Source organism: Trematomus bernacchii, unplaced genomic scaffold, assembly GCF_902827165.1.
Source record: "Trematomus bernacchii unplaced genomic scaffold, fTreBer1.1, whole genome shotgun sequence".
In the NCBI taxonomy this organism is placed as follows: Eukaryota; Metazoa; Chordata; class Actinopteri; order Perciformes; family Nototheniidae; genus Trematomus; species Trematomus bernacchii.
The window spans coordinates 5,308,341-5,327,137 of NW_022987973.1; the positions used below are offsets into that span (position 1 = coordinate 5,308,341).

The window sequence follows — 18,797 nt, forward strand, 5'->3', positions numbered from 1 at the left end:
GTCCCTAACAATGATGAGTGATGATGAGTGACAGGGGTGTTAGGAGTGGGATCTGGGGAACAGAATGCGCCTAAGCAGTGCTCACCCAAACTCACACAAAAGGCAGCAAAAGGTCAAATCTGAGTCAAGCTTCTTAACCACTGGCAAATAATATTGCACCATGTTATGTGTCACATAGTAAGCTAAAACATGTCATGTGTCTTTGCTGTGCTTAGGGTGATTTGACATTATTTTGTACGTATTTTCAGTACCATCCTGTACATGATTTTTCAAGAAGGAATTCATGCAATCGTTTTAAAGTATTCATATTATGTCAGTTATTGGTGATCTGGAAGTCTTATCACATTGAGTGCATAAGATATCTATTGCTTTTTTCGTTGCCCTCATTTTAAACTTTAATAACAACAAGGTTTGCCTCAAGATACTTCATCACTTCCCCTCTCTCTGAAGCAAGTAAGAAAACATACACAGTTGTCCTTTTGTTACGCAAAATCCATACATTCTGCTTACACAGCCCAACACTATAAACAGAAACCCCTCCCTTTACCTCCCCCCTCACACACACACACATTAGGCCCCACCGCTAGCTAGGGATGAGGAGGACTTGCGTGCAAGTGTTTCCCAGGAGGCAATGGTAGACTGAGGGTTCTGAGGCCTGAGGATGGCTCTAGATGGCGGTTAGCGAGGAACCAGTTTTCTTTTTTTTCTTTTTGCCTGCTCTCCTCCTACCCCTCCCCCTTTCTGAACTCAAGCAGTGATCGTAATGGGGGGTGACAGCTCACCTCTCCCTAGCGTGCCTATGGTCCTCGGAGCGTTATACCCCCCCGCGTAACCCCCCCACCACCACCACCACTACCCCCCCAGTCCCGGAAGGCCACAAAGGTTACTCCATATGTCTGAGGATTCTTATGACTCGTTTTTTCTTTCCTCACAAAAGTATTTTTCCTTTCAAGTCCAGAAAGATTTGTATGCATCATATCTGATTTATTTCTGCTTGATCCCTCCATCATAGATATATCTGCCAAGTATAGAGTCTATTTTATTATTACATTTTTTGTTCTGTCATCCTCTGTGTCCTGTTCTTCTGTGTGAGTTGAGACTCAGTGGTGTGAAAAGATCCAGGGCCCGGAGTTTCACATCTATTAAAGGGTTTGTGTTTGGAGAGGGAAGTGATCTGATGGCCTGATGTTGTACGCTCACTTACACAGACTGTTTGTATGAGGATGATATGTACACTTGCTGCATCACCCACATTGAATGCATGCATATATGTGTGTTTTTATACATTGAGCATGCATTTAATCCTGAAATAATTTGTTTTGTTTCAAGTCTCCTACATTGTTTCCTTACTTAACTTTATTTTTTTTTAAAAGTAAGATAAATGAAAACCACAGCTTAGTTGCTAAATTCAAATGGTACATTCAAAGGTTGGTACACTCGGTATTGTTTTGTTTACTCAAAGGTACGATTGGAATATTTAAATTCGCTGTTGCAAACATCAAATTATTGAGTGACTTCATTTACTCATATCAGAAATTACCTGCTTACCTGATCAAGAGGAAAGTTACTTAAGAATATCCCACTCTAGATAAATCTCATAGGACGTGAAAGTTCCCTTTGAAGCACATCCTTTAAAACACTCAGACATTCAGAAGTCGTCGTTTGAGCTTTCTGCATCAACGGAAGTCTTGCAAACAGACAGAAGATGCAATGCACTAAATTATAATTAAATCAGTGCACCGAATGTCTTCCATCATTCAATACGTAACACAACTTGGTGTTAGTGTGTGTTTCTTAGAATTTTTGAAAGAGTGTTAATGCTTGTGCAAGTCTTGGATAAACCGGCTAGAGAAGTCGTATAATGAGTAGTGTGTGTATTGAGAGGAGGGTTTGCGTGCTTAGATGGGCGAGGAATGGCGCACCAAAGCATGTGTAGTGGTGAATATTAGAGAAGGCAGAGTGTTAGCAAGGTCACTCTATGTACGGAAATAAGTGCTTTCCCATTTCAAACTCACTCCCTCGTTCCCTCTCCCCCTCACTCTGTTTCTTTTGTCGGACGCTCCCTCCCTCTACTCCTCTTTTTTTAATCATAGTGAGCTTTTTAAGAGTGTTTCTCTCTCTTCATTCAGAGCCTTTACCCCAACTTAACAACCTTCACACTCACCCGTTACACCTCATTTGCTACCAGACACAAAGTCAACTTGGCATTTTATACGCTGGTGCCTGTTTTAGGATGTTGTAATCATGGTGAACATTCAATCTAAACTCAATTGCTGAACCTTATTTGCCCCCATCCCCCATAACAGATAGGCAAGCTCTTTGGGAAGTGCACAGACACAGGAGCACTGCTCTGGGAATCCATCTGCAAGCTTAGGATATGCCAAATAAGTGCCAAAGGGTGTGTGTGCAGCTTCCCTTCAAGCATCCTCTTCAAACACCCTGCAGGCTAAAGTGGAATCCCAGCCACGCTCCACATGTCACCCCATGTGATGTTTGGGGACACATTCAACACCGACTCTGGACACGTAGAGGTTTTTTTTTTTTTTAAACAGATGAGCCTCCTATCTTTTCTCAATGCAGTGTACAAGTGCATCCCCACTTCGGGCCTAATGGTAGCCTACATATCAGAGAGGAGGCACTGGTCTGGTGTAATCTGACTTGTCTTAATTACAGGCAGTATCCAGTAATAGGCTGCTTCCATAGATATCGGCCATTACAGCAGTGTCTCTGACGGGAGAGGCCTGATTGGCTACGAGCTAGGTGATAAAGAAGCCATGCCTCATTTACCTCCAATTTTTTGTTCACACATCCCTGTATTAAAGTCAAGCGTGAAGATGGCAAAGGGCTGTGTTAAACTGATTTATGTGCTCTCCTATGTGGTGGTAGCTAATCTGCTCTCCCTGATTGCATTGTCAGCAATCAGTGCTGCTCTATAAGTACATTATTTCACTGGATGGGAGTAGTTTCAGCAAAGTTTCAATACTGAAGTTTTTCATTAAATATCCAATTTCTGGACTTGTTCAAAATGATGTGAAGCTTGCGACATAGATTTTGTTCTTCCATTGTGAGCTTATACACTTCCCAGGCTTTATGTGTGGTTTCACATCCAAACCCCCAGCAGCTCTTGTCTGATAATTTGGGTTAACCACAACAAGTGTCCTCAAATAGACTTTACAAACTTGAACAAGAAGTTTGTCTTTCAGCAGACTTTTACTGTTTCCTCTCAACTGTCTGCACTTGTCTGCCTTTATTCTCTCTTCACGCGTCCACACACGCCCTCTGATCGAGTCATTGTGGGCTTTCCTTTAGGTTGAGTTTGGATAAAAAGATGTGCAGTGATATAATTGACAACCAGAAGTAGGAAAATGAAACATTCACTTTGCCTCTCTTAGCACCAGAGCAGCATGTGATCTGATGACATGATATGTTTGAGCAATTCCACAGACGACTTCACCATCCATTTCAAATGCCGTAAAACAAAGTCAAACTATTAAAAATAATATACCCATTATTAGTATGGAAATTAGAAACTAGAGTACTGAAAGCTTGTCACTTGAGTGACAGTTAAAGACACTCCTGGTTCAGTGCACTGTATTTAAGATATCTTTGATGTTTTTCAAACTCCATATTTGGCATATTATCCTTGGGTGGCAGCTCACACCTTGTTGGTATTTAAGACAGATTTCTACGGATATTACCGGATTGTGGTGGCGGTTACATTTAAGGGTGAAGCTCCCTCATAACAGGGAGGTGTCGTCTGCTGACAGATCACTGTCTGGATGAGAGAGCACAGCGGCATCCCACCTCATTACCGTAGCAACACACTAACCGAGGGGACCGACACACTGCTCGCTGTGATTAAGATGTAAATTTCCTCTAATTGGAATGTAAATTCATACATTTATATGAAGACGTCAGCTGTCAGATTGCAATATTGTGTCCTTTTTTCTCCTTCTCCCCTGTTCCCCAGGCAGGGAATAGGTGCCTGTAATCTGTATCATACTCCCGCAGCCCATCTTGGGATTTGCCGTTTGTTTAGTGCCGGGCCCATTGTCCCGCATCCAGCCCGTCATTGTAATGCTTTCCATTCATGTTTCTATGTTTTGTTGAAGTCTGATTTGCTCTCGCTACCTGTGTTTGTTTCTCCATGCATGGATGCGTTGCCAGGTCTTCGGGGACGGGGAGAGACTTTCAGACGTGGGGCTGGGGTCATTGGGTGGCCGTATTTTGTGTGTGCATCAATTACTTCTGCTGAATGTTCCTCAATGCAAATAAGTCTGCCACTTTGAGAGGAAGCACATGTATCTGAAGTAATTAATTTTACCCTTGAATGCCAGCTGTGGTGTTTGTGTGACGTGTTCCAAATAGAGCTTTCTCACCAAAAAGGTGTTAATTTAGGGATTTGGCAGATGAAGTAAGTGTGTTTGCCAACATATATGGCCCATATAACTGGGATGTGTCTTGTGTCCTGCTAATGTTGTGATTGGGATTGTAAGGTTACATTATTATATTTTGAGACCCAATCACTTTTAAAATGACAGTAAGTTCTAAATAAATGTTTGCATAGGGGTTCTCCTAAGTGGATGGATGCCATTCAAGAGTGTGTTATTGGTTATAAAAAAGTTATGTAGTTAAGCTAATCTTAGCCTTGTTATGTAGTGCTAAGCTTAGCCTTGCAAGTAATTGCAAAATAAGTGCATATTTTCCACACAACACTCTTCTACTGATTGTGAGAGAAAAGGGAAGCTATTGCAAAGGATTGAAAGTATTTGTATATGTGATTCTTTTTTTATTAATGTGAGTTCTGGCACTTAAAAACACTTAAGACTTCAGACAGAATGCTAATCCTATTTTCACACAACAAGCATGACTAATACCTGTCTCAACAGGTCATGCTCCTGAAATGATCACCATGCGAAAAAACAATGACAAAACGACAAACCTGACATGCTCTTACAGGAGCAAACTAAATGTAAATTGTGTGAGGAAGTCAAAGAGAGCAAACCTCAATTATGCCTTTTTTTGTATGGATGTCTAACATTTTCCCTTATTAGCCCAACCAATGCAATCAGACCACCGGTGAATTTATCAAAGTGACACATATTTTATCAATTGCACCCTAACAGTAAAATAACACCTTTTTGTGTTACAAAAGAATTAAAAAAGAATGTTGCCTTTGAATTTTATTTTATTAACCAACACAGTGTGTTGATAACGTTGGCATTGTGTCAGGGAGAGAAACTGCATTTTTTTACTTTCCTTTGAGTCGTCTGTATTGGTAGACATATAAAAGGGCTTTAGTGTAATACATATTTAAATAAATCAGTTATAAATATTTTTTTAAGTCATGTTAGGGTTTGCAGCAAATAGATGTTGCTAATCTCACGCTGCAGGGTAAAAATAGGATTTATAATATAACTGACACGTCACTTATACCATACCTTGAAGCTAGAACAAATCTTTCTGTGAGTTTGTACAAATGACATTCACTGAGTTCATCATGAGTATATTTGTATAAGTATATTTGTTGTGTTAATGACATAACAGAACTGTATGGCATGCTAGTGTCTGTACACATGACACAAATACAAACAAAAGCTGAACGATTATCTTTTTTTGTGTTTGTGGACTGAACAGATTATCAAGCATTTCTAGGTGTGTACTCGAGGATCCTGCATATCTCTTGTACATTCCTCTTTGACGCAGGTAGCGTGTGAAATCTCTCAGCTCACGCTAACCTCTCTACGAAGGTGGTTGAGATGCAGGAGTTGCCGGGCAATTCTTCCATTTTTCACACGGTTCAGAGAAAACGTAAGTGTTGGTATTTTGAACTGTGTGTACAGACCTTAATCAAATAAAAACGGGAAACAAACCCTTAAGACAATGGTGTGTTCACAGTATCTCAGTGTGTGTGAAGGGTGCTGCAGGGTTTGACAACAGCACATGTAGGTGTTGTAGGGTGCAGGAAATTAGAAACACTAAAGCTACCAGGGGGATCCTCCTGGACACATCAAGCAGGGAAGAAGAAGGCAGAGAGGGTGAGGGGACAGTCTATTTTTAGGACCAGCTGCAGGTCATAGTAGCTGAGCCTGTGCAAACGAAACAGTGGTTAGTTAGAGGCCAATAGGTCTTCACAGACCTTACCTTTCGTGTTGTTGTGTGACAGAGCCTGGGATTCACGTGCAGTTAAGGCTAAGGGTTGAGCTGTACACCAGGAATCCTGACAATGCTGCCATAGCATGTCAACACTACTCCACCCACCTGTGGCACCAGGCGTTCTCGGCGTGCCCTCCCTCAATTAGCAATCTATCAGGAAGGAATCCCAATAAACCTGCTCCTTTCACTTCCATGCAATCCATCACCTTCTGTTTATTAAACCGAATCAACGGCGTGGAAAGTGGACACGTTCCCAGCCGTTGTTCTGTTTACCAGGAATCTGCCTCTGGTCAGGTGAACTGGTTGGCCCTTGTCATGTGGTTTGTTTTCAAGTTTGGGATGGGCTCGTACATATTGGTGACAGGAGAGCAGCCTTTCAGGAATCATGTGCACACAAACCACAGTGACTTACAGTTTAACCCATCACCTGATCATTCAGGTGTCAGAAGAGGAAGTGAATCATCTCTTTTGCCTTTGGGTGCCATGAGAAAAGTGGTTTACATATTGTGCAAGTTGCTCCTTGATTAAGGTTTTATAGATAATGATAATAATATTTATACTGCTCGTCACTCTCTATATTAGTCCTCAGGCTCTTTTGCAACGCATTGCCATACTCGCCATAGTCAGGATACAGACATTCAAGAGGAATGGAAGGAAGGCACTGGGAGAGAGAGAGGGAGACCATTGTGTCCCCCAGGTATGACAGAGTCACTCATGCAGAAAGATCCCACATGGAGGGAGGTGGGAGAATGGGAGTGAGGAAGGGGGCATGAAGGAACTCTTGGCTTCCTCTCTGTGTTGTGCCCCCCTTCCCTGAAAACACATCTGTCTTATTTTCTCTGCCACACACCTTTTCTGCACCCTTTGCTCACCTTCTATCTCCAGTAACCGAGACCTTTCACTACTAACAGCTACAAATATTTCCTCATATTTTGGCCAGCCCAAAAGTGTATTCCTTCGGAGGATTCCCTGTCACATTTCATGCCACCTGCCATTTTTTTGTCTGACATTCTGGGGATTGAGCTCTTTGGCTGCAGGTTTGTTCTCTGTTTAGCCAATGTTCTTTGGCCTTCGGACACACTGCTGTTACGATTACCCCAAGCGGTCCGTCTTACATGCAAATATGTGTCGGCTCTACAGCGATCACCATTTTAGACTGCGGCAGAGCTATCTCATGGCTGCGTGCATTAAAACAATTCAACTTTGCCCCTCCCCCGCCACAACAATCATTTGCGGATGTGTTGGGTGAAATTTAGCAAGAAATTATCATTTTCTGAATCACTTCACTCCGCTTGCTCGGTGTTTGTTTCATTCTTTCTCTTTCTCCGTCTCTTCTTTGAGCTCTTCAAAAGACTCAGAGCCCCCTGCATGTTCTTCTTTTTGCTTCTTTTCTCTGTACTTTTTTTTCATCATTATCCAACAGCACTTTTCTGTGCGTGCAAATGCTTTCTGAACGGCGTCCTTTCTTTCCTTTCAGGCTGGATGTCATTGTTGCTGCCTGTGGGCTGGGTGTATTTATTTAGGGGTAATTGGTGTGTAGATGAGTGAGGTAATGAGGTGCATCCACACTTGGCTGCTCCCCTCCCTGAGAGCCTGAGACAGACGTAGCCTAGCTGGGCTCCGGCTTGAGCTGTACCACACTGCTGTTTCCTCCACACAGGCCAGAATGGCTCTTTCATACCCAGGTGGACAAACACAATCACTGGGGCTGATACCTCAATGAGGCGTCTGCAGTTTGAAGTGTGTGTGTATGCGTGCATGAGTACGCATACACACAGGCCTTGTGCATGAGTCCTTGTGTGTGTTCTTGTGCTCGTATTTGTGGGTGGTGAGGGAAAAAACAGCGCTTGGTTGTTGGCTTGTCTCTGTCTCCAGTCCTTGTTTGTCTTACGGCTTGTGTTTGTATAAGTGATTTTCCCTGTGTGTTCGTAAGTGCATGTATATCAGGCTGAGTGGGTGTTCAATGGAGCTCAAGAAGGACCTCTGGCTCTCATAGCCCTCCTGCCAACCTCAAACTGCCCCTGCTGTCCTGCAGAGTTACCTAATGATTTCACTTACACCTCCCTTATCTGTCTGGCCCGTGTGGCAGCAACCGTCTGACGCTTCAGCCTTTACATGCCATTTGCTGCCTCATATCCTGTGAAATTCAATTGCACAGAAGCAACTGTAGCCAGAGTAGAGGGATCTCCCTCTCTCACCCTCTCCCTCTCTTTCTCTCTCTCTCGTCTCCCAAACTCATATCCCATATTTATAAATACAAGCAAACAGTGCTACTATGTCACTTTTTATCCATATAATCTCAGTGCAACGTTGCGTTTTAACACTCTAAAGTTTGCACTTTAATTCACTGCAGTGTGTTGCTGAAATACTTTAAATAGGATGGAGAAGTTTTAAGCCGGGAGCGTACATGTTTGAGGGTTCCCCACAGGTGCTGGGCCGATAATATTATGCATAGATTGTTTTGTTGTTATCAGGGTAATTGTGTGTCTATCAAAGGCTGGCAGGTCTACACCAATTACTGTATGTGATGCATAAGTGGACTCATTTTAGGGCAGGATTTTGAGTTGCTAATGGTGCATTATTCAGCTTTTGGTCTGTCCCCAAAAGTGCCGGGCCAAATCAAACACGCCGCTCCAGGGTAATTGAGGCCCAGTCCGCACCCCCTGCGGTGAGCAAGGCAGAACTGTAATCCCCTGACAACTCTGACTTGGCCCCAATCTGGCAGGCAGCCCATTTCCCAGCAAAACGCCTAACTCAACATCGGGGAGAATGAAGAAGCTGATGGTCACATTTGGAACGCTTTCCAATTTTGCTATTCTTTTCAACTCAACAGCCCTGTGTAGCCATCGCTGTTCTTACGCTTACTTTTTTTATTTGAAACTCTACTTCATAGAACATAATTGCTCTCTAATTACATACCGTCAAACTGATATTCTTACTCATTAGTCTTTTCAAGCTTTTGTGGTTTTAGGATCAAAGGTTTTTGGCAAATAAACCTAACCACCCTAACCGCAGAATAGTTCCACTTTTCTTTTAAAACGGTTTCTAGAAACTCTCCCTCAGTAATGACAGAAAATGTTGCCGTACATTTTGGACTGAAATGTATCATTTTGTCAGAATCCTTCCTGAAATTAGGAAACGCATTTCCACGATCATTTGAAAACAAATCTGTTAATCCTGTTCAACAAAATCTCACATATTATTTTTTTTGTTAAAGCAGTTTTCCGTAATGGGTTTTGCTTATTGCAATTGTTTTAAAATCCAGACATTGTTTGCGGTGCCTCTTTATAGGGGTCACCGACAGAGAGGGTATCAAATGCATTTAGCTCTTGTCTGTCTGATTTTTAATGTGAGCATGCATCCTCCCCAGGCCCTGGCTCACTGCTTTAATAGCTTTAGTAATGCTTCACAATTAACACTCAGACAGCGCTCTAGGTTAAGTAATGGCTGATGTGTTTCAGGCAAAAATATAAAACACAAAACAAGAATTCCCCGTCACCCACAGTGCTTTTAGGACCTAGAGGTTACGGGGGAAATGGAAGGTGGTGAATTTTTTGACAGGGCAGCCGAGGTGATGTCTCATTCCCTCTGACATCTTGAACACCCTAAAGGTGGCTTTGCCAACAGTCTACCCAGGAAGCACCTCACCTTGCTGTGGCTAAATTTACACAACCACCTGCCCACGGGTAGCATACTGGAGAGGAGAGCAGAGGTTGGGATGAGGATGGAGGACGAATGGGGGAAGAGAGAAGGAGAGGTGTGTGTGATTGTCAAAGGTCAAGTTTAAGTAGCTATATTAAATATAATTTGCTATTTGGTTGAAGAATATTCAAGAAGTTTCAACATTTGTATTTAGCATTGTGTCCCTTTTGGCTCAGCTTTTCCTTTTTGCTGTTGTTCTATGTTGTATTGCAAGATGCATCAGTGACAGAAAATATGTCAAATTTGGGTTTTTCTGAAGGCAGTTAGGAGTTCGGTGTCTTAGGGGAATGAAGCATTTCAGCCCCCACCGAAGTCCATTGCTAACACATCAGCTGTTTTCTCATTGTATTAAGCCTTGAAAGAGGTGACCATAACAATTGAAGGGGGAACATGTGTGAATACCTGAGCATGGCTTAATACAATACATCTCATAATCCATCCATCCATCTTCTCCCGCTTATCCGTGGTCGGGTCGCGGAGGTAGCAGTTACATCTCATAATAACGACATTATATTTGTTATGTCTTAAACAAACTTGTCTCTTTTACATTAGGTTGTTGAGTTCTTTGTGATAATTGGTTGCTGTGGTTGTATTATAGCACCAGAAGTTCGTATTTGTACTAAAAGTCTTAAATAAGTTCTGTATCTTGCATTGTTTATTATTACCCAATAAATCATGTTGGAACTGCTGTTTGAAGCACAGATTAAGTAGATACTGAACAATTAAAGATTTTCAATTTATATTCAATATTGCCACATTATTTTCCACACATTGAAGATTTTAATGAATAGCCACAGACTCTATCCCTTTAAAACGGTATATTCATGCTTTCATATGCATCTGCTCAAAGGCTGCATATATTGAAGCTCTCAAGACGGACAGTCCAATTGAATGGTAACAATTCTAGATGCTCCCCAGTGGCAGAGTTCAGGCTGTGTGCCTGTGGGCTGATGTGGAGTGAATGGCCTTAGAGGCTCTAGGCTGGTCTATGTGTGGCCCGGCTGGTCCAAGTCAGCAGTAATGACTGGCTTTGACCAGCATGCCTGTTAATGTGAATGGGGTTACTCTGGGCAACACCTTTTCAGCTGGGTCCTATGAAGTCCCCAGTATGGTGGTCTTTGTCCACACAAGGGCTGTCCTCTCAGCAAAAAGGGCTCCTTTTTTGTGAGGACTATCAACTGGTGATGGATTATACCACCCCCCTTTATTCATCCGGGCGGACCAACAGACACGGATGCATGCAAACATACACACACTCTCATGCAGACGTACCACCACAAAGACATCAAAAGTATTACAAACGCGTAAGCACATGGTCTTACGCAAGTGTTTCGTATTGCAAAGATATATGCATATATCTTCCTTAGGTTTACTCAGAACAGATCTATAACTGATGCTTTCACCCTTTTAAATCCCTAATCTTAAACTAATCTTCTCTTCCTGTCTTGAGTTACAGAGAAATGTGTTATTACTTCAGTTTTCTTCAACTTTTCTGAAATATTTGATTGCTTTTGCCCTTTGTCGTCTCTCCTCAACTCTATGGCCATTTTAAATAGATGTTATACATAAATGTCATTTTGCAATATGAATTGTTGCACAAAGCAATAGAAAACAGTTGGTATTCTTTCAACTAAATTCTTATTCAGTGTTGGCCTTAAAATGCCATATAACTCTGTGCAGGACTATCCCTTAGTAAGAAGGTTGCTGGAGATGAGGTTTACAGACTTGTGCTGGGAGCTTAAACATCAACATGTTGATTCAGGAAGTAATTTAAATGATAATATAAAATATTCTGCCTTCTGTCATAGTATATCCAGTTTTGGTGTGCCCTATTCTATCCTGGTCTTTTGATAGCACAACAATAGATCATTCCTCAGTGAGTGTGATCGCCCCCACCCTCAGAAGGGGTCATCCACTTACCCAGGCTGACACAGTAACCTCCAGACGACCTTTCGCTTTGCCAAATGTCATGCTTGTAAACTGCTGAACTCGTTCACAGTGCAAAAGAGGAGACAACAGGAGAAATAGGATGTTCTGTTGGAAGGCAGGCTGGGATAAGGAAACCCTAGCTTTACTGGCCAGCTTTGTGTGCTCATGTTGTAAATACCTTTGTGTTTCACATGCATAGGCAAGTGGCAGTGTGAGTCTGTCTGTCTGCTTTTCTACATCAGTGTATGCACTTGTCGACTGAGTGCAACACAGAAAAACAATGAATAATACATGACAAAATATCCTTGGTAATGCTCTATTTTTTTTGTGACTGAAGCAGAGACACAGCCAGTCAGAACAGTGATCTCAAATAAATATGTCAACATTTTCCCCTTTCCCTTGCTTCCTTTATGTTACTGTGAGATTACCAAGAAACATGTTAAGATACGAGGAAGTCATTGCTACCAACCGAGAATTCGTTTTGCTCAAAACCATTTAAAAACACACATTTAAATGAAAGCAGGCCAGCTGTTTCCAGTGTTAATGCTATGCTAAGCTGAAAGGCTTCTATAAAAAGGACGCCCTGCGATTAGTTTAGTTTAGTCCCATTGTCATGCACATGTAGGACATTATTTGTTCAAATGAATTTATCAGGATTTGATCACAGGTCCAAATAGAACCATCAACGTGTCCATGTCTGAACCGCAGTCCGCCATTTGATGATGCAAATTTGAAAACATTGCTTTCTTATACTGTTATTTTCTTTGGCATGGTCATTTTTATTGAAAATCTAACGCAAAGTGGCCTAGACCTAAAGGACTACTTTGCATATAGTCAGTTTAATAGTGTGCCAAGCTATTGCCTTGTGCATCTTTCTCCAAAGTGTGATTATTGTAGCAGGGCATCTATTTAGCGCTAGAAAACCTGCTTTTACCAAAAGTGTCAGTGGTGTTTTAACCTGAGGACGTTTTTGTATCAGAGTCATGGTTTGAGGCGTAAAATGTGTGTTTGAGGGGTGGAGGGCACAAGAGGTCCCCCAGATATGCTGTCATAACCCATGCAGCCTCGCTCTTTGCTATGGGCCTATCTGTAGTGAAGGCAGCACTTAGACATGTTTGTACTCTACGCCCCACATCCCCCCCCCTTTCTCCCCAGGCACCATGTCACTCCAGGGGCGGACCAGCACTCCCTGACTGTGCCCAAGTCCATAACACCAGCTAAGCCCCCCCCCTCTTACTACCCTCCAACAGTGGGGTCAATGTGCCCTCGCCCCCTCACCCTACAACGCCCACGGTCCATACCAACACTGCCCTCCAAAGAGAAACAAAACCGAACTGAAAAGAGACAAAATGGCCCCACGCTGCTGCTCCTGTCAAAGCTCTTGTCAGGCGCTGCGCAGATGCCCCCAGAGGAGGGTTCAGTTGAAGATGATGACGACGGAGATAACAAGTCAAGTTGTTGTTACAGCGCAGTTACACTTTGGCCCTTGTTTGTCTATTTGGTTATTCAGAAGCATGGCAGAGCTAACTGATTCCAATGCATGTCATGTTTAGTAACATGACAGATACTATCAAATGCTGTTTTACATCAGTCTTTGGAGCGTGAAGGGTAAGTGAGGAGATAGCTGTTCAAGAGAACTGGAAAAAACATTCCATTAGGTATTAAAAAACCTTGAAATATTGTCAGCCAATCAATTTCCTGCTTGGACATGCTGACTTTTAATGAAATTCATTCAAATATTAGTCCCATCCTGTTCTTCCAGTGTTTGGGAATATAATTACACTCAAAATGCTTACTCATCCTTCTGCCTGCATGCTGCCTACTCTGTCAGATGCATTAACCGTGAAGCAGAAGAGATGAGAAGCCTGTTTCTGTATCTGTCTCTCTGTCGGTCTGCCTGACTGTCTGTATGCCTCTCAGATTATCCCGGATCAGGCAGCAGGTGACATGGCAGGCAGGTGACCAGCACCCAATTACCAGAAAGAAACTCGAGATGAGCTCCAGTGTAGTTTACATTTGTTTCTTTCATCCCTTCTCACTCATGACCATGATAAAATGTACCCACCCTTACATTTTATTTTTATAAAATGTATTTTATTATCTTTATTTTATACTTTATACAGATTCAGCCTAAGCTAAATTGATTGGTTAGTTTTTTTAATCCCTAATCGCCAACATAACATGCTTTAAATAGTGAGGGCTGCAGGTAGAATATCGGACATAAAGATAAATGAGTTTACTTTTTTTTTACTTTTCACAAAAATAGTGACTAAAACAAATTAAATTCCAAAAATGACAAAACCTGAGGGATTAAAATGTTCCCGGTTAACAGGTTATTCTTAGGGCAAGGCCAGGGATCGTGTTGCACTCATTGTTATCGCGAAAAAGGGGAGGAAGGAAAAGCTTCTTCTCAGCTTTTGTTGGTGCAGGTGGGCTAGAATTACCAAAGTGATGGGATTTATGCAGGTTTCTTTCTACATCTTGTAAGGAAGCGGAAGTATTCTGTGAAATTGCCAGCGTAAATGTGAAGATAGTTTGCTTATCCAATAGGAAAGCACATTACCTCATTATGTGGATGTTGGTGTGCTGAAGTTAAAACTAGTTCCTATAGGATCAGCAAATGATTTCCCACACAATGCAGTGTAACTTTAGAGGTGTGAAGGATTACGACACTGGGAGGTGATTTAGCTTGGTTTAGAGAATGGATAGGCAAGTCTGGAACATTTCTGCCAATTTTGTTTTGCTACCATTTTGACCCTTGGCTGGTTGTAGAAATAGGACTAGAAATAGAGGACATTGACCTGGTGTCATGGACAGACGTTCACATTAGTTTACAGTGACTGCACTGCAGCTGTGTTGCTCAGGGAAATGGAATTGGCAAAAGGTATCACCTCCAATGTGACCACTGCCCATGAATACTGGACTTTTCCATTGATGGTATTTTTTTTTAAAGTATATTAGTGTCCTCTGCATCAATACAAAAACTGGAACTTTTTATTCATGCATTCACAGCATATAGCCAGATTACTTTGTCAGCATTTACTTTGTGATTATTATGACTTCAGCTTAGTGAAACAATGTTCATTTTTTCTCATTTCAAGGATTTCAATAGAGCTTATAATGTGCTGACAAAATTACTACAATGATTGTGTTAAGTAGGTGTTTATGGTAAATATCGTGTCACTTCCATGAGCATGTTCCAACGTGGGCTAATCTGATTTGAGCAGCCCGAACGCTCGTCATGTGTTCCAACAAGGTGTTGGGTTTCCCATAGTTCTAAGCTGTACAGTGACACGGGCCATTTGAAAGTGTGGCTCAAACTCTATGGAAGAAATGACTCGTTAAATTAGCACCTAATACTCCAGTCATTAGCAAGCCGTTACCAGCAGTGGAATGCCTTTGATGGTGTTGCTTTGTGTTGAGTAGGTCCTGTTTAATCTCTACTGGAGAAATTGGTACGTTGGGATCTTGGAAAATATAATGCACTTACATAACATTGTAATACTTATAACCAAGACATAATACAAATGTAAAATGCTGTGATTTGGTCACTTTTACCAGCCGTAAAAAGCTGACGTGATATGCTGTATGTAGAGATTACGAATGACCGCTTACAGGCAGCATTAAACACCATATTCCTTAAGAACCGTGTCTTTGGGGCGTCTAGTAAACCAAAGGGAATTGTCCATTGTAGGGTGATATTAGTAACCCTCTTAGCCAAAGCTAGTCTGTGGGCTGGTCCTGAGGGCTCATTTCAAGTGCTTAGCGCTCGTTTGGAGCTTTGTCACCCCTCATCCTGTTGCCAGCATGGCCCTAGCCCCTCTGGCTGTGGAGCGGAGCTGAACCACGGACCTTTACCCCCGTCCGCCACCAGGGAGGGAACACTAACATCACAACTCTAACACACATACTCACACTAGCGTTGTGGCACACATCCATTTTCACAAACTCCCCCACCCCAACTCCACCAACGCACCACAGCCAATGGTATATTTTCCCGCCGTTCACTCCCATCCAACGACCCCCTCTTTTTTTTTTCTTCCTCTTTCTCCACTCTCATGAAGGTTGCCAGGCAGCACAGAAAGACTTCTCACACACATACACCCCACTATGCCTCTGAGGGTTTTCCGGATGTCCTTGTTTACATCATGGAGTGTGCAGGTCGTAGGGAAGCAGACTCAGAGCCTCCCTGGTTATGTCTGTCTAGGTCCTACACTGACCTCCATTCATTTGGTGTCAATGCAAATGTTATGCCCACCCGCAGTTGGCTGCCATCGAATATTTGGTTGTAAATATCAAAATCGTAGAAAAAATGAATCTCAATATTTGTATTGGATTGTGTGGAACAGTTCACTTGCATTGATATTGGTATGAAAGCAGTTTATTTGGAGTATAACTGAATAAAAGTAAGTTTTCATGGCCCTGATAACCAATGACAGTTATCAGCCCTTGTATTGGCTGTCACTGATGAACAGGAGGGTTTCTGACTGTTACTGGGCTCCCTTTTCCCTCTGTGTGTCAAACCGATCGATTGGTTTTGTCTGCTCCTCCCTCCAACTTTGATGTTATCATTGATTGTTTTTATCTGCCCCTGAACTCAAAGGTTAGAGGAGTGGAGCTGCACTTCTGGATTGCTTTGACCTTCGCTCTGCACATGCTCAGTGGGTTTACAGAGCTCAGAGCCAAACAGACACGGTGTAGCCAGGCCCATGGGTGCGTGACAGCCAGACAACGGTGTGATGTCTTTTTTTTTTTTACTCACCCACTGGGGGTGATGTATATGTGATTGATTTTTCTCCTACCCCTCTCTCTACCATGTTTCCGCTGCAGTGCACTAAGCAGGACTGAGTCCGGGCTTGATCAATGCATTGTTTTTCTTTTTCAATCACACTCGAGTGAGCTGAAGACACGAAAGGTTACACAGGTGAGGTTTGGCAGCGGTGGAAGCTGGAGCTTCTGGAGGCCCCCTCAAGGCCAATATTTGAGTTTGCATAGATGTGTGTGTTTGTGTGTTAAAGAGCGAGAGAGGGAATCAGAGAAAGGGTTATACAGGGAGAACTTTACCTAATTTATCATTTGTGTTTTTAGCAACTTGATAATCGTTTTTTTTCTATGGTTGTCACAAGAGTAAGTAAATGCTAAATATGGTATTTTTTTGTCTTTTCTCCCAATGGCATTTTCCATCTGTGCCTCTATACGTCCTTTGTAACCTTACCTTTACCATCTTACATTAAATTATAGGTCCTTCACAATGTCTCAGAGCTCACCTGCCCCAGATAATCTGCAGGGCTGCGTAAAGACTCCTCTTGTTTCCTCTATACTTGCTTGACAAACAGTCTTCTGACACACACACAAAGGCAATGTGTTGGACAGAAAAGAGACCACTTGAGCATGTCGCGCCTCTGAGCTGTTATCTACTGAAGTAGGAGAACAAAGCTTCATATCAGACATGAAAATCAGGGATGTAAAAACATTTTGCAGTTCAGACTGAGCCGTTTCAATGCTCTTAAAAAGACAGTATTAAGCAAATGGAGGAAGTAGTCTACCCTAGAGGGGTGAAGAGTGTTACGTTGTCCTGAATTATCTCTTAGTAATGACGCTGTTAAACCCTGTACCCAAATACCTAGTCATTAAGAAAAAGATAAGTATCTGTGGAAGGGCTCTTCTAAAGCTGCATGTCTGGAGGGGGTAAGGATGTGGTGGGCAGGGAAGGTTTAGAGGGCTCGGGTGGGAGGCTTTGACCAATGGGTGTCAGATGTCATGGCAGATTCTTTCAGGGGCAAATTACAGGGTTTAACTTCTCTTCTAACCGGGATGCCAGTATTCTGATTCAACTTCCTCGATAGACACTCGAGCAACATGCTACTCAACACCATTGTCGGGTGTCCCCTTGACTCTGGAGATACTTCACCTCCTCTCACGCTCTCAGCACCTCTTCAAGACTTTGTTGGTTGAGTGCCACTAGCGGCCTTTCTCGTGGCTCCTGGAGGGAGCAGAGCAGTGTAGCCCCCTCTTAAGCTTTATAGTAGTTAGCGTGTTGGTGTTAGGGGGCTTTACACGAGTGGCCCTTATTAACCTCTTAGCGTCTTTGTGCTATGAGTTGGCACAGGGCTGCTCCATAGATAAGCTTTATGAAACAGCGAAAACACTTGATTCTAATGACTCTGGCATAAGCTGAACATAATCAGGTGTGTTACTAACGAAGCACAAGTGCAAACACATCCAGATTGTACATTCACATCTGTCTGAACTCACACTTTTTCTTACCTCGCCTCATAAATGCACACTGTTGTTGTCCATACACAACTTCTCTAAACGCCCCTACCTCACACACACATATTCCCTGTGAGCTGTAACAGACCCCAAAGCTCTCTGAAGCATTTAGCAGCTCGCTCGCAGGTTTGCTCTACCATGCCGGGCTGAGGGGAGTGCTGAAGCATCTAATGCAATTTCAACCCAACATGGCTCTCTGTGAATAAACATCACTGAAGTGTACCATCTACTGTATGTTGATCCACTGTAGTGCTTTCTTTTTTCTCCGAACAACCTGATCTAATACGCTGCCCTCCCTCCCTCTCTCTCTCTCTCTCTCTCTCTCTCTCTCCCTTTTCTCCCTCTCTGATTTCTGTAGAGACTGCACTTGCCTCCAGACTTGTCTGACACGGTGAGTCGTGTGAGCAGGGGGGAGCTGGCAGGAGCGACAACGGTGGCCTCAGCCTGTGGCTCCGGCTCTTCCGGCAACAAACACCTGGACTTCTAGCGCTCCCACACAGTTGTCCTCTTTACCATGGCGACCAGGTTGTTCCCTTGCCCACATGATGTCAACCTCGATAACCCTGCCAGCCTTTACCACCTGCCAACTGTCCCAGCCAGGGGTGAAGATCTAAACATCCACAGTGCTTTGTCTCATAACGGACATTTCATCCCATGTTTCAAGTCCTTTTTTTTTTTTAAATAAAGCAGTACACTATTTTTTTGCACATTCCAAGAATAAAGATGAGTTTATTTAA

The 18,797-nt window shown here is 42.7% G+C and overlaps 1 protein-coding gene across 1 annotated transcript in view; it reads left to right on the top strand.

Moving 5' to 3' along the window:
- The window catches only part of elp4 (elongator acetyltransferase complex subunit 4), a 51,396-nt gene extending 32,599 nt beyond the window's left edge, over nucleotides 1–18,797 (top strand). Inside the window, exon 10 of the mRNA XM_034117071.1 lies at nucleotides 18,419–18,797. Within this exon, the coding sequence (XP_033972962.1) occupies nucleotides 18,419–18,547 (129 nt within the window). The 3' untranslated portion in view covers nucleotides 18,548–18,797. The remainder of the gene's footprint in view (nucleotides 1–18,418) is intronic.